The 14,212-nt window shown below is 39.9% G+C and overlaps 1 protein-coding gene across 1 annotated transcript in view; it reads left to right on the top strand.

Moving 5' to 3' along the window:
- LOC122561715 (mitogen-activated protein kinase 12-like) overlaps positions 1-14,212 on the top strand; it is a 68,840-nt gene that overhangs the window by 49,721 nt on the left and 4,907 nt on the right. The window contains exons 8-10 of the mRNA XM_043713757.1: positions 4,410-4,481; positions 6,901-6,980; positions 11,507-11,585. Of these exons, the coding sequence (XP_043569692.1) occupies positions 4,410-4,481; positions 6,901-6,980; positions 11,507-11,585 (231 nt within the window). The remainder of the gene's footprint in view (positions 1-4,409; positions 4,482-6,900; positions 6,981-11,506; positions 11,586-14,212) is intronic.

Below are 14,212 nucleotides of genomic sequence, written 5' to 3'. Positions count from 1 at the left end.
CACATTGCAAATTTTTGCTATAAATTCTGTGTTACGATCGAGCCCTCCACAATCACCTGATGAAGGAGCGTCGCTCCGAAAGCTAGTGTACTTCCAATGAAACCTGTTGGACTATAACCTGGTGTTGTGTGATTTTTAACTTTGTACACCCCAGTCCAACATCGGCATCTCCAAATCTTTCCTGGCCCAGTGTCTCATGAACAGAATGCCTCCTTTCTACACTAGTCCTTTCGCCATATGGTTTTATTTTACTAATGTTTGTCCCTAAACCAATTAATTTAGCAATAATTTCTAGGTATCCTTTCTATTTTATGGTACCTGAAACTGTCCAAATATGGACTCATCAGGACTTCACATTGCTGAAGAGAAACATACTTCTTATGATAGTCCAGCGCTGCAGATAGGTTATTGTTGTTAGCCCTTTTGATCTTGTATTTTAAACACCTCACCCTTATATTTTAGTTATCTGTTACTTTGTTCTCTCTTAGGACTTAGCTGCTCTCAGCTTTTTACTTTCTTTTGATAAGACTGATCTGTTCTATTTTTGGTTCAAAATGGATAAACTCTCATTTTCCTGTGTTCTTAAAGATGAAAGTGTAATAACAGTAAGTTGAATGTGGCACTGATTCCTAATGTATATAATTTACATCTAGAATTATGATCCAAAAAATAGAAGATCATTCAGTAAATAAGTTGTTTTGCTGGATCCAAGAATATTTGCTATTGATTTTTTAAAAATGCTTCTACCTTGTCATCCCGCTACCCTGCTGAAATATTCCCAACCCAACTTATTTTCATCAGGCCAATAAAATGGTGTATGGTTTATTCCCTATTTCTGTCACTGTTTCATCACGTTTTTGAGTTTGTGCTGTAGTTTTTGACCAAGCACTTTGGAAAGCAGCTTTTATTGCAGTACTGAATAAGGCATTTATTTAAATATTTTCATCAAGTAAAAGCTCCTCACAGTATGGTCCTGTAATACTAGGCTGTGTGTTATTGTCTATACGGATTGAATAATACTGTAGGGATCGGTAGGTATCATGAAATTGTGGAGATAAACAGCTGATAACTCTGCTTTACCTCCTGATTTCAAATGAAATCAAAACACTATAGTATTCTAGTCCTGATTGAGTGAAATAGCTACACCATAATTATAGATATTTCTTTTGGTTCAAGTAAGAAGTTTTATGGTTGCAACGATTATGTTTCTGATGTATCTGAAATGACATTATTCTGAATTTGCCAGTAAAAGCTACATTTATCATGAGAATTAGTGGCCAAAACATTCTTAATTCTGCTCAACTTCAGTTAATGGCATTTTTAAAGGTGACTTTACTGAAAAATTAACGTTTAATGAAAGTTAAAAACATTCAGTAATTTATTTAGGTCTTATAATTGAGTTTTTCAATTGATGTGTACATACAAAATGCTGTGTGCAAATTATGAATTCTAACAGTTGCTCTTGGGCATTTGCCATAGATATAATTTAGAAATGCAGAATTTTGACTTGTGGCTTTCAGTTCTTTTTAGTTTTTTTTTAGTTCTTTTTTTCAAAAGGCTTTTTTAGTTAAAAAGGTTTATCAATCACTGGGAGAGACTACTTGTTCAGTTAAATGAAGGAACTTGATCAGCAGAGCGATCTTTTAGATTAGATTAGATTGCAGCGTGGAAACAGGCCCTTCGGCCCAACAAGTCCACACCGACCCGCCGAAGCGCAATCCACCCATACCTCTACATTTACCCCTTACCTCACACTACGGGCAATTTAGCATGGCCAATTCACCTGACCTACACATCTTTGGACTGTGGGAGGAAACCGGAGCACCCGGAGGAAACCCACACAGACACTGGGAGAACGTGCAAACTCCACACAGTCAGTTGCCTGAGGCGGGAATTGAACCCGGGTCTCAGGCGCTGTGAGGCAGCAGTACTCACCACTGTGCCACCGTGCCGCCCATAACTTTGCTTTCCCATAACTTATATACGGGAGAGGTTGCTTCAGTACGCAGCTTAGTCTTGTTGGTTTATTCAAAAATTGACTCACCTAATTATGTATACAGCAGTCCCCCCCCGTACCTGTGGGGGCATATATTCCAAGACCCACCACGGAAGTCCACAACTGTAGATTGAAGCGAACCCATTCATTTAAATGAGAAATTCACCTTCCCGGCATCCCCCAGTCCCTGGTTCCAGAGTGTTCCCTATAATATATTTGGGCTGCGGTAAACCATGGAAAACTGAGACCACAGAAAACGATTCCACGGTTACGGGGGTCACCCTGTACTTATGGTATTTTTATAAAGTGCTAGCATATGGACCAAAGCCATTAGGTCTCAATGATAAGCGAAGAATTCTGGGTAATCCAAGATGGAGGACTGGAAAAAAATGTGACTGTAAGAGCTGCTTTTTTGACGTACTTTCAGCATTGAAGCTGATTTCCTCAAATTCTTGGAGCAGTAATTACTGTTTTATAAGCCATTGCGATGTTTTGGAACTTAGGAAAAAAAGATCAAAAAGCCATCTGGATGGATACTTGAATAGGAAGGGTTTCGAGGGATATGGGCCAAATGCTGGCAAATGGGACTAGATTAATTTAGGATATCTGGTCGGCATGGACGAGTTGGACAGAAGGGTCTGTTTCTATGTTGTACAGCTCTATGACTCTTTAACTCTAAAACTAAATGTAATAACTAAATGTTTGCAAATGACACAAAGCTGGGTGGAAGGGTGAACTGTGAGGAGGGTGCAGAGATGTTGCAGTGTGATTTGGACAGGCTGAGTGAGCTGGCAAATGTATAATATGGTTATCACTTTTATAGCAAAAATAGGAAGGCAGGTTAATTGAGTAATGCAAGTTGAGAGAGGGGAATGTTCAATGAGATCTGGGTGTCCTTGTGCACCAGTAGCTGAAAGTCAACACACAGATGCAGCAGACAATAAAGAAGGCAACAGGATTTGAGTATAGGAACAAGGGTGTCTTGCTTCAATTATACAGGGGATTGGTAAGGCCACATCTGGAACATTGTGTGCAGCTTTGGTCGTTTTTTCTAAGTAAGGGTGTGCTTGCTATAGAGACAGAGCACAGCAAAGATTTATCAAATTGACTTCTGAAATGGCATGACTGACATGAGGTGAAATTGAGTTGGTTAGGATTACATTTGCTGGACTGTAGAAAAATGAGGGGGATCTCATAGAAACCTACAAAATTCTAATGGGACTAGGCAAGTTAGGTGGTGGAAGGATATTCCCAATGATGAGAGAGTCCAGACCAGAGGTCATAATATAAGAAAAAGGGCAAAACTTTTAAGACTGAACTGAGAAATTTCTTCACCCAGAGAGTGGTGAGCCTGTGGAATTTATTAGCAAAGGAAGTGGTTGAGGCTAAAACACCATGCATTTTCAAAAGGATGTAGATGTCCTGCTATTTCTCCTTTAATAATGGACTTTGGCATTTTCCCAATAACAGATATTAAGCTTATAGTTTCCTGCTTTCTGTCACCCTCCCTTCTTGAACGGGGTCAGCACGTTAGCATTTTTCCAATTTGTTGTACCTCTCCTGGAATCCAGTGTGTCTGGAATATTTCAATGCTTCCACTATCTCTGTAGCCACTTCCTTTCAAATCCTTAGATGCAGGCATTCGTCCTAACGACTTTTTCCATCCCCATCCCCACTCACCTATTGTACTCTATGCTACTTTCTTCCCACCCCCAACCCCCTCTCATTTATCTCTCCCCTCTGCAGGCACCCTGCCTCTATTCCTGATGAAGGGCTTTTGCCCGAAACATCGATTTTCCTGCTCTTCGGATGCTGCCTGACCTGCTGTGCCTTGTTTTTACCTTATTTAGACTCTTTTGTTTGTCAAATCCATTGTCCTGTGTGATAGAGACTGTTACAAGATCTTTCCTCCCATTAGCACCTTTCTTTATTGTATTTTCTGGGATATTTATAGTGTCCTCCACCATGAAGACTGCAAAATGCTGGTGTAAATAATCTGCCGTTTCCTGTTGCTCATTGGTAACAGCCCAGTCACGTCCTCTAGGGTCCCATATTTATTTCAGCTACTTTCTTTACATTTTATATATGCATTGAAGTTCTTGCTGTTTGTTTTTACATTTCTTATCAATTTGCCTTTCTAATGAATTTTCTCCCTTTCTTTATCAGCTTTTTAGTCATTGAATGCAGCTTCCTTAAAAATTCCCAATTCTCTGGCATACGATTAGTTTTTGCTGCTTTGTATGCCTTCTAAGTATATACTTAGCCAAGCAAGCATGGGCATGTATATTGAAGATTTACGTATTGATTTAACTCAAATCATAAAATAGATTTTTTGTATTGTAAACCGTTGACTACATGAAAGTAAATTCAGTTGACGATTGTTAATGACCTTATGTGACTTATATGTCTACAGTTGATATTTGGTCTGTTGGCTGCATCATGGCAGAGATGATTACAAGCCGGCCGCTCTTTAAAGGCATTGATCGTATCCTTTGCAACAGTCTCTCTGGGATAGGTGGCTAATGGATCTCAAGAAATAGCAAAGAATTTCTCAGTAATTAATTGGAAACTTTATACAACTCAGTAGTGTAATTTGAAATGTTAGCATGCTTTCTCTCCATTGATGCTGCCCCACCCGCTCTAATCTCTGGCATTTGTTGTTTAACGTCTGGAGACGTTATAAACTGAATTTTATGGGGGCACATTCTGCTCACTCCGAGGCAATAACGTGGTGCAGGCAGCCCCACAATTATCACTGAAGTAACTATGCCTCACCATGAGAGGACGTCACATCCTCCAGAGAAGATGGTCAATCTGATTGGCCTGCAGTCCTAGCAGCCCAGTCTTCAGTAGTGCTGTGGCAAAAACGACAGCTTGAGTCCTGGAGAGTGGTAAGTCAAGAGTTTTGAACTAGGAGGGCTCAGGGAGCCTAACAGTCAGCGGGGAGGAGGTGATGAGACATGGGGCCTTGGTTTTGGAGGTCAGGTACAAAGGAATAGAGAGGGGGAAACATCCTGTGGGAATGTGAGGGCTGCTCCTGATGCACATAAGGTATTCCTGGAATGATGTGCCCCCTTCCTGCCTTTTCAACAAAATAATACAAAAAGAACTGTCTTTCCACCGTCATTTGCCTGTCACTATCCAATGTTTTATGAAGGTGAAATGGATTCAGGTCTTCAAGTAGTCATAATGGGCTAGTTAAGGCCATCAATAGGCCTGAGGGCAAACTAGTGGTTGCTTGTTGGGGGAGGTTGCTAAGGTGGTACCAACCAACATATTCTCTATGCCCCTGCCATCCCACCATCCCCACAACTAAAAACAAGCCCAGTAGGGTGCTATAAATCCAGCTGTAGTTTCTGTTATCCCTTTTCAGTGTCCAGGCAACCACTGAGCCCCAAGCGTCAATGTGACTGTGCATCATTCTTTCTACACTGAAGCCATCTTAAGGAAGAGTTGGGGATCGGTCCTGGTGCCCTGGACAAGATTTATTTCTCAAAGCAGCATCACAAAGAAAAGGATAATGTAATTGTTACCACAGTGCTGTTTGTGGGAGCTTGCTGTGTGTAACTTAGCTGCCACATTTCCCACAGTACAACAGTAACTACCAGGTGTCAAATATTATTTTCTTGAGGGCTCTTCTCAGGGGGAGTGGCAACATTTAAATTTTCCTTTTTCATTCTTACTGATTCATTTATTGGATGATGCAGTCACGTAGTAACAGTATTTTCTGAATTGATTTGATGAATGGGGTATTTGGACTAACACAGAACAGGAATTAGAATAATTCATTCATATCCTCCAGAACTGTTAAGTCTCCACTAAACTGAAAGCCACAACATACAACGAAAACATTAATATCCTGGACGCCACCGAATTGAATTTAGTACAAAATAGCAGACAAATGTCAGCAAGGAAGTCTTTACTTCAAAATAACCTTCCACAGATGGCAAGGTCACAGCTAATACATTTCCATTGCACAAGCAAAAAGTTAAAATATTTTAATCAGGCAGTTACAACTTCACTCAGTACATCTCTGATCTCAATCTCAAGTTTAAACAGTTGATTTACCGTTCATTACAATAGAGTCCATCACATTTTTCCCCATATAGCAGCTTCTGAACTTGAATACCCTTAAACTGGAGCTTCTATATTCATTTGCAAGGGATTAATTATGTCAGTGAATTAAAATTTTCTTTGATCCCAGTTAGCTGAGTTTAAAACCATTCTCACCTTCACAGCCTTCCTTTCCCAACATGCAACAGCCTTCTACTCCCCTCTTCTCCCCTGGCCCTCCCCATCGCAGCCTCCTTCTCCCCACTCCCTGGAGCTTCCTCCTTCTCTGTCTCCTTCCATTGCCCAATGCAGTCTCTTCCTCCAAACACTCTTTTGCTCCCCCATGGAATAAAGCTCCCTTATTGCTCTCACCTTCTTACCAAACAGCTCACCATTCTTGCATTCAGAAGCTGCTTCTCGCCTATTTTTGTGACCAATGCAGCAAACACAAAGGAGACCACCACTTCCTTCCATTCTGTTTATTGGGTTGACCTTTGTCTGGTTGCCCAGGTGAGTGGATTTTTCCAGATGTTTTGGGGACATTAGAGATAAATTCGCCTGCTGTCCCCTTTTGTGCCAACATTTCAAAAATACTTTATCGGCTATAAGGCGTTTGTGACTTCCCTGCCATCATCATGGATGGCACTATATAAATGCAAATCTTTCTTTGACTTTGTTCTCCCAGTTGTTTTTCACAGGTATAATATCTTGGGTATGTGATTGATGTGTGACATTCAACAACAACACAACAGGTTACAGTATTTAATTAATTTAATTACACTTCAGATTATTGCCCTACAGTCTACAGCTACATGGTTCATCAAGCACAATCCTTGACTTGTAGTTTATAGACTTAGACCAACTGACAGAAATCATGAAAATAACAGGTACGCCCACACAAGACTTTGTTCAGAAGTTACAGAGTCAAGAGGTAAGCAGAATATTTTAAACCTATACAAAGTAACAATGGACATTTTAATGGTTCCCTTATTATTGTGACTTTAGATTAATACTATCCTTTTGCTAGTTCTCAGCCCCACACATTGGCCAAGCTAAACTGAGCCAGATTGAACTTAGAATGTCATAAATCTTATGCAGAAATTACAGTTAAAAGCAGTTATAGAAATATTCTGCCAGCATATAATATTAGGAACATGAGTCAGCCATTCAGCCCATCAAGCTGGCAATTAGATCATTTATGTTGTGCACCTCAAATTCATTTTCCAACCTTGTCTGATGCTCAGTTATGGGAAAGCAATTGTGTTAGTAAAAATTGATTTGATTTTAATTCTAAGGCTGTAAGCACATGGATTTTGAGTGAGGCTCACTCACTCTGAGGTTAAATTTTAAAGTGCCTTCACATTTTCCTGCACAGTTTATTGTAGGATCATGTTAGCATTGGCTGGGTTTGTAGCATTTTCACCTCTATGTCTGAAGCTGTGGATTCAAGTGTCACTCCATGAAATGAGCAGCAAAAAGTCATGGCTGGCACTGTAGTGCAGTATTGAGTGAGAGTGCTGCATCTATGGAGGCATTGTCTTTCAAACCAAGTCCTCAAGTTCCTTTCAGGTGAATGTAGAAGAGCCAATAGTCATACAGCACGGAAACAGACCCTTCGGTCCAACTCGTCCCTGCCGACCCTGTTCCCAAACTAAACTGGTCCGACTTGCTGGTGTTTGGCCCATATCACTCCAAACCTTTCCTATTCATGTACTTAGCCAAACATCTTTTAACTGTATCTGCATCCATCATTTCTTCGAGCAGTTTATTCCACACATGAACCATTCTGTGTAAAAAAAATTGCCCCTCATGTGCTTTCAAAACTTTCTCCTCTCACCTTAAAAATATACCCTCCTAGTTTTGAACTCCCCCACCTTAGCGAAAAGACCTTTGCTATTCATCTTATCTGAGCCCCTCGTTATTTTATAAACATCTGGAAGTTCACCCCTCAGTCTTCTATGCTCCAGTGAAAAAATTCCCAGCTTATTTCTATAACTCAAACCCTCCATTCCCAGCAACATCCTGGTAAATCTTTTATGAACCATTCGAATTTAATAATATCCTTCCTGCAGCAGGGTGACCAGAATTGTACACAGTTCTCCAGAAGAGGCCTTACAAACATTCTGTACAACCTCAACATGACGTCCCGACTCTTATACTCAAGGATCTGAGCAATGAAGGCAAGCCTGCTCAGCACCTTCTTAACCATCCTGTCTGTATGTGACACAAACATCAAAGAATTATGTACCTGAACCCCTAGGTTTCTCTGTTCTACAACACTAATTGTATAAGTCCTGCCCTTGTTTGTTTTATGCAATACCTCGCATTTATCCAAATTAAACTCCATCTGCAATTCCTCAGCCCATTGTCCCAATTGATCAATGTCTCTATAACCTTAGATAACTTTCTTTGCTGACCACTATATCACCAATTTTGGTGTCATCCAGATACTTTCTAACGATGCCTCTTGCATTCTCATCCAAATCATTTATATAAATGACAAACGAAAGTGGACCCTGTACCAATCCCTGTGAACACCACTGGTGACAGGTCTCCAGTCTGAAAAAGAACCCTCCACCACCGCCCTCTATCTCCTACCGTCAAGCCAATTTTGTATCCAATTGGCAAGTTCACCCAGAATCCCATGTGATCTAACTTGACAAATTTCTGCATGGTAGACTAATTAGTAAAAGGCTTTACTAAAGTCCATGTAAACAACATTTACCACTCTACCCTCATCAATCTTTTTGGTTAGTTTCTCAAAAAACTCAATCAAGTTTATGAGACACTATTTCCCTCTCACAAAACCATGCTAATGATCCCTAATCAGTCCATGCCTCTCCAAGTGCATGTAAATTCTATCTTTCAGAATCTCATCCAACAATTTACCTCCCACTGATATCAGGCTCAGAGTTCCTAGGTTCCTCCTTACTGCCTTTCTTAAATAAAGGTACAATATTAGCCACTTTCCAGTCTCCAGCATCTTATCCATGGTTATAGATGATACAAATATTTTTGGCACTATTTCAAAGAAGAGCAGAGGAGTTTTTCCCAGCTCCTCAATCATCACCACAAACACATTAAAATAAAAGCAAAATACACCAGATGCTGTTAATGTGAAATAAAAACAGAAGTTGCTGGAGAAATGCAGCAGATCTGGCAGCATCTGTAGAAACAGAAGCAGAGATAACGTGTCAAATTCAATAACTCTTCTTCAGAACTTCTGACAAAGAGTCATTGGACTTGAAATGTTAACTGTATTTTTCTCTCTATAGATGGTCCCAGACCTGCTGACTTTCTACAGCACTTTCTATTTTTTAATACATCAGCCATATTGTTGTTTCTGAATTGCTATGCTCAAACCAGCTGCTACATTTCCTACATTAAACAATGGCTACATAACTACCTTAAAATTACCACATGGACTACTGGTGGTTATGAAAGGTGCTATATAAATGCAGGTCTTTCTGTATTTTGTTAGTTTGATAATTATAGTTTGCAATACAGTCTTCAAACTATGTTAGAAAACAGCCAGTAAAATATTTCACCGGATTATTGTTAAGATCCAGATTGCCTGACATTTGATTGCTTGTGCAATTATTGGTTAATTATACATTTCCTGTTTCGCTTATGATACTCTTTCTATGAGCATGCTAATTAGAGTTAGTGCTGTTTCCAACTGCTGCAAGAGAACTGTTCAGAGATGGGTTACCATGACGACAAATGATGGCAATCAGCTAAAAAAATTATTATATTACAGCTGAGCTTCCAATGGATCTTTTCTTTGTTGTTGAAACTAAATTAATTCCCTATAACTTATACTTCTTAATGGAAACTAAGCAATAAGAAATGCTACAGTCTGAAAGTATATATCATTACTAATGCCACTGATTTGAAATATTGTGTTTTATTTATGGCAACATCAATAGAGGCATTCTCAAAACTATATTTCCTCAAAAAATGTCGTACAAGTGAATGTGACTCATAAATTATGAGGTGCTACATTGATTCTGATATGCATAGATTATGGTCCATTAATGCTTCAAAAATCCTATTAAAGAGGATAGAAAGTCAAATCCTAAAGGGTTTCATGTGAGTTACATACACAGTTGAAAATATGATGAAAAACATACAAAATAATGACTTATTTGAAAATAGTCTTGGATAGAGATTAAATTAATTTAATAAAAGGTTTCAGTCTTGCCTCAGTGGTCATGTATTGATTCAGTCAGAAAGTAGAGAATTTAACTTTGACTGCAAGATTTGAGTTGCTCACCATTCGCTAACATTGCAATGTAGGATTGAGGGGTGGGGTACTCTTAGAGGTGCTGGCTCTTCGATAAGACATTTAAATTGATGCCTCATCCTCTCATGTTGGTAGGCAAAATAGATATGTTGATGTTACTTGAAAAAAGATTCTTGCATTAATATTCTGGCTAATATTAAACCCTTAAATGACACCACTAAAAGCAGAATATTTGTTGTGGTTCTGTTCGCTGAGCTGGAAATTTGTACTTCTTTGGAAAGCATTTCAGGATGTGCTGTATTTAAGCAACATGATTTGCAAATACACAATGTCTCTTTTTACACAAGTCAGCATGATGTGGCATACGTATCTTCAAACATCCATGTTACATTAGATTAGATTCCCTACAGTGTGGAAACAGGCCCCTCGGCCCAACCAGTTCGCACCAACTTTCTGAAGAGTAACCCACCCAGACTCATTTCCCCTCTGACTACTGCACCTAACACTGTGGGCAATTTAGCATGGCCAATTCACCTGACCTGCACATCTTTGGACTGTGCGAGGAAACCGGAGCACCCAAAGGAAACCCACGCAGACACGGGGAGAATGTGCAAACTCCACACAGACAGTTGCCCGAGACTGGAATCGAACCTGGGACCCTGGTCCTGTGAGGTAGCAGTGTTAACTACTGAGCCACCGTGCCACCCTATATTAGTGAAGCAGAGACTTTATTAAGAACTTTAAAATAGAATGAATGCCAAAAAATTGCTATTTTCATTTCAGCATTGGACAGATTTGAATAATGGTTCAAGTTTTCGGGATTCTGAAACATAGCAAATGTCTTTATTTGGCTTTAATGGAATAGTTAGAAATGTATATATTTTAACTAAAACATGTTCCTAATTGAAATAGAAGTAGGAATTTTTAAGATCTTAATGATATCCAGTTTTCAACATGTGCAATCAGTCATATTAGCAGTTTAACAACTTACTACGCAATGTAAAGTTTAGTTTATTGCATTCCCCAATAAAAACGTTGTGTTTATAATTATTATAAAATGAGTTTGTCTTACTATTGAAAAGAATGGCATCAATGTTCACATATATCTTGGAACAGACTGAAATGAAATGTATACTAAATGCTCACAAGCTGCCAGAAAATTCATGTTCAATGAAACCTGAGCAATCGTGTTATATTTTTGTTTTCTATAGGCTAAAAATTACATCAAAAGTTTACAAAGAATTCCAAAGAAAGATTTTAAAGCCTTATTTGCAAATGCAAATCAAGCAGGTAAGGGACACCTTTTTTTATAAATTTATAAGTTATGGTGAAAAAGTTAAATGGAGTATAGCCTACCAGTAATCAGGAGTAAAAGTCAGTGAAGCAATAAATTATTATTAACTACTATATAGTAATTTAGGTCTATTGTTCTTTGTTTAACAGGGTATTCAAAGGTTGTTGAAGCAGTTTCTACTTAAAACACCTTCAGTACTTCCATGACCTTAGATAGATTTAAGTAGATTGCTGTCCCTGACTCACTTTATTTATATTACTAAAAGAATACAGATACACACAAACAGCAAATTTTTATGGGTAATGATTCTGACACAGATAAAGCAAGCAGGATGAGATGTGTAAACACCAGGTGTTGAGACTCTAGGAAATGTTTGGAGGGATATGGGCCAGGAACAGGCAGGTGGAACTAGTTTAGTTTGGGATAATGTTTGGCATGGACTGGTTGGACCAAAGGGAGTCTGTTTCTGTGCTGTATAACTGTATGACTCTGAATGAAACCAGTTATATGAGTTAGAGAGTTGGGGTAAGTGGATGAATCAGTGCATGGATTTGGCACCTGATCAGTCTGAATTGGTAATGGAAGGAGGTAAATTGCTGCCTAAGATTCATCACCAATATCCTTCCTCCACTGAACATGTTAGTGAGGCAATGGTGCGACATTAGTGTGCTTGTGGATATAGAACATAGAAATGTACAGCACAGAACAGGCCCTTCAGACCACGATGTTGTGCCAAGGATTGTCCTAATCTAAAATAAAATAACCTAACCTACACACCCCTCAATTCATTGCTGTCCATGTGCATGTCAACCAGTTGTTTAAATGTCCCAAATGACTCTGCTTCCACCACCATCGCTGGCAACGCATTCCATGCATTCACAATTCTCTGTGTAAAGAACCTATCTCTGACATCTCCTCTTTACCTTTCTCCCAATATCTTAAAACTATGACCCCTCGTGCCAGTCAATCCTGCCCTGGGGAAAAATCTCTGGCTATTGACTATCCGTGCCTCTCATTATCTTGTATACCTCGATCAAGTGACCTATCTTCCTCCTTCTCTTCAGAGAGAAACATCCGAGCTTAGTCAACCTCTCTTCATAAGGCAAGCCCTCCAGTCCAGGCAGCATCCTGGTAAACCTTCTTTGCACTCTTTTCAAAGCATCCATAACTTCCTATAATAAGGCAACCAGAACTGGACACACTATTCCAAGTGTGGTCTCACCAGGGTCTTGCAGAGTTGTAGCAGAGCCTCACAGCTCTTAAACTCGATCCCCCTGTTAATGAAAGCCAAAACACCATATGCTTTCTTAACAATCCTATCCACTTGGGTGGCAACTTTGAGGGATCTATGCACTTGAACACCAAGATCCCTCTGTTCCACCACACTGCCAAGAATCCTGTCTTTAATCCTATATTCAGCATTCAAGTTCGGCCTTCCAAAGTGCATCACTTCGCATTTATCCAGGTTGAACTCCATCTGCCATTTCTCAGCCCAGTCCTACATCCTGTCTATGTCACACTACAGCCTGCAATAGCCCTCAATACTAAGAACGGCACCTCCAACATTTGTGTCATTAGCAAATTTACGAAACCATCCCTCAACTTCCGCATCTAAGTAATTTATAAAAACTACAAAGAGCAGAGCCCTGCCCACCACTCACCACTGACCTCCAGGCAGAATACTTTCCATCTACAACCACTTTTGAATCTAGACAGTCAAATCTCCCTGTATCCCATTCCTCCTGACTTTATGAATGAGCCAACCATGGGAAACCTTATCAAATGCCTTGCTGAAGTCCATATACACCACATCCATCGCTTGACCTTTGTCAACCTGCCTTGTCATCTCCTCAAAGAACTTAATAAGATTTGTAAGGCATGACATGCCCCTCACAAAGCCATGCTGACAGCCTTTGATCATGCTATGGTTTTCCAAATAGTCATAAATCCTATCCCTCAGAATTCTTTTCAAAACCTTGCTGACCACAGACGTAAGACTGACTGGTCTGTAATTGCCAGGGATTTCCCTATTCCCCTTCTTGAAAATACAAACAACATTCGCCTCCCTCCAATCCTCCACAACGACTCTCGTGGAGAGTGAGGAAGCAAAGATCTTTGCCAGCAGCTTTGCAACCTCCTTTCTCGCTTCCTGAAGCAACCTGGGATAAATCTGGTTTAGCCTGGGGACTTACCAATCTTAATGTTTACCAAAACCTCCAGCACATCAACTTTATCAATCTTGATCTGTTCAAGCCTGTTTCCCAGCTCCTCAAAGTTCTCATTCACAACAAGTCCCTTTCCTTAGTGAAAATCAGAGCAAAAAAACTCATTTAGGGCTTCCCCTATCTGTTCAGACACCATGCACAAGTTCTCTATGCTATCCCTGACCGGCCCGCCCTTCTCCCTGATCATTCTCTTATTCCTCACGTATGAGTAAAATGCCTTTGGGTTCTCCCTACTCCTTCCTGCTAAGCCTTTTTCGTGCCTCCTCCTGGCTCTCCTCAGTCCATTTTTGAGCTCCTTTCTAGTAAGCCTGTAATTAAAGCTGTGCTAGATCCTTGCTTCCTCCACCTTACGTAAGCTGCCGCCTTCCTTTTGATGAGAGGCTCCTTTGTTCTCGTCA

Source organism: Chiloscyllium plagiosum, chromosome 23 (assembly GCF_004010195.1).
Source record: "Chiloscyllium plagiosum isolate BGI_BamShark_2017 chromosome 23, ASM401019v2, whole genome shotgun sequence".
In the NCBI taxonomy this organism is placed as follows: Eukaryota; Metazoa; Chordata; class Chondrichthyes; order Orectolobiformes; family Hemiscylliidae; genus Chiloscyllium; species Chiloscyllium plagiosum.
The sequence above is the reverse complement of the archived record's forward strand: the minus strand, read 5'-3'. Positions and strand labels throughout refer to the sequence as shown.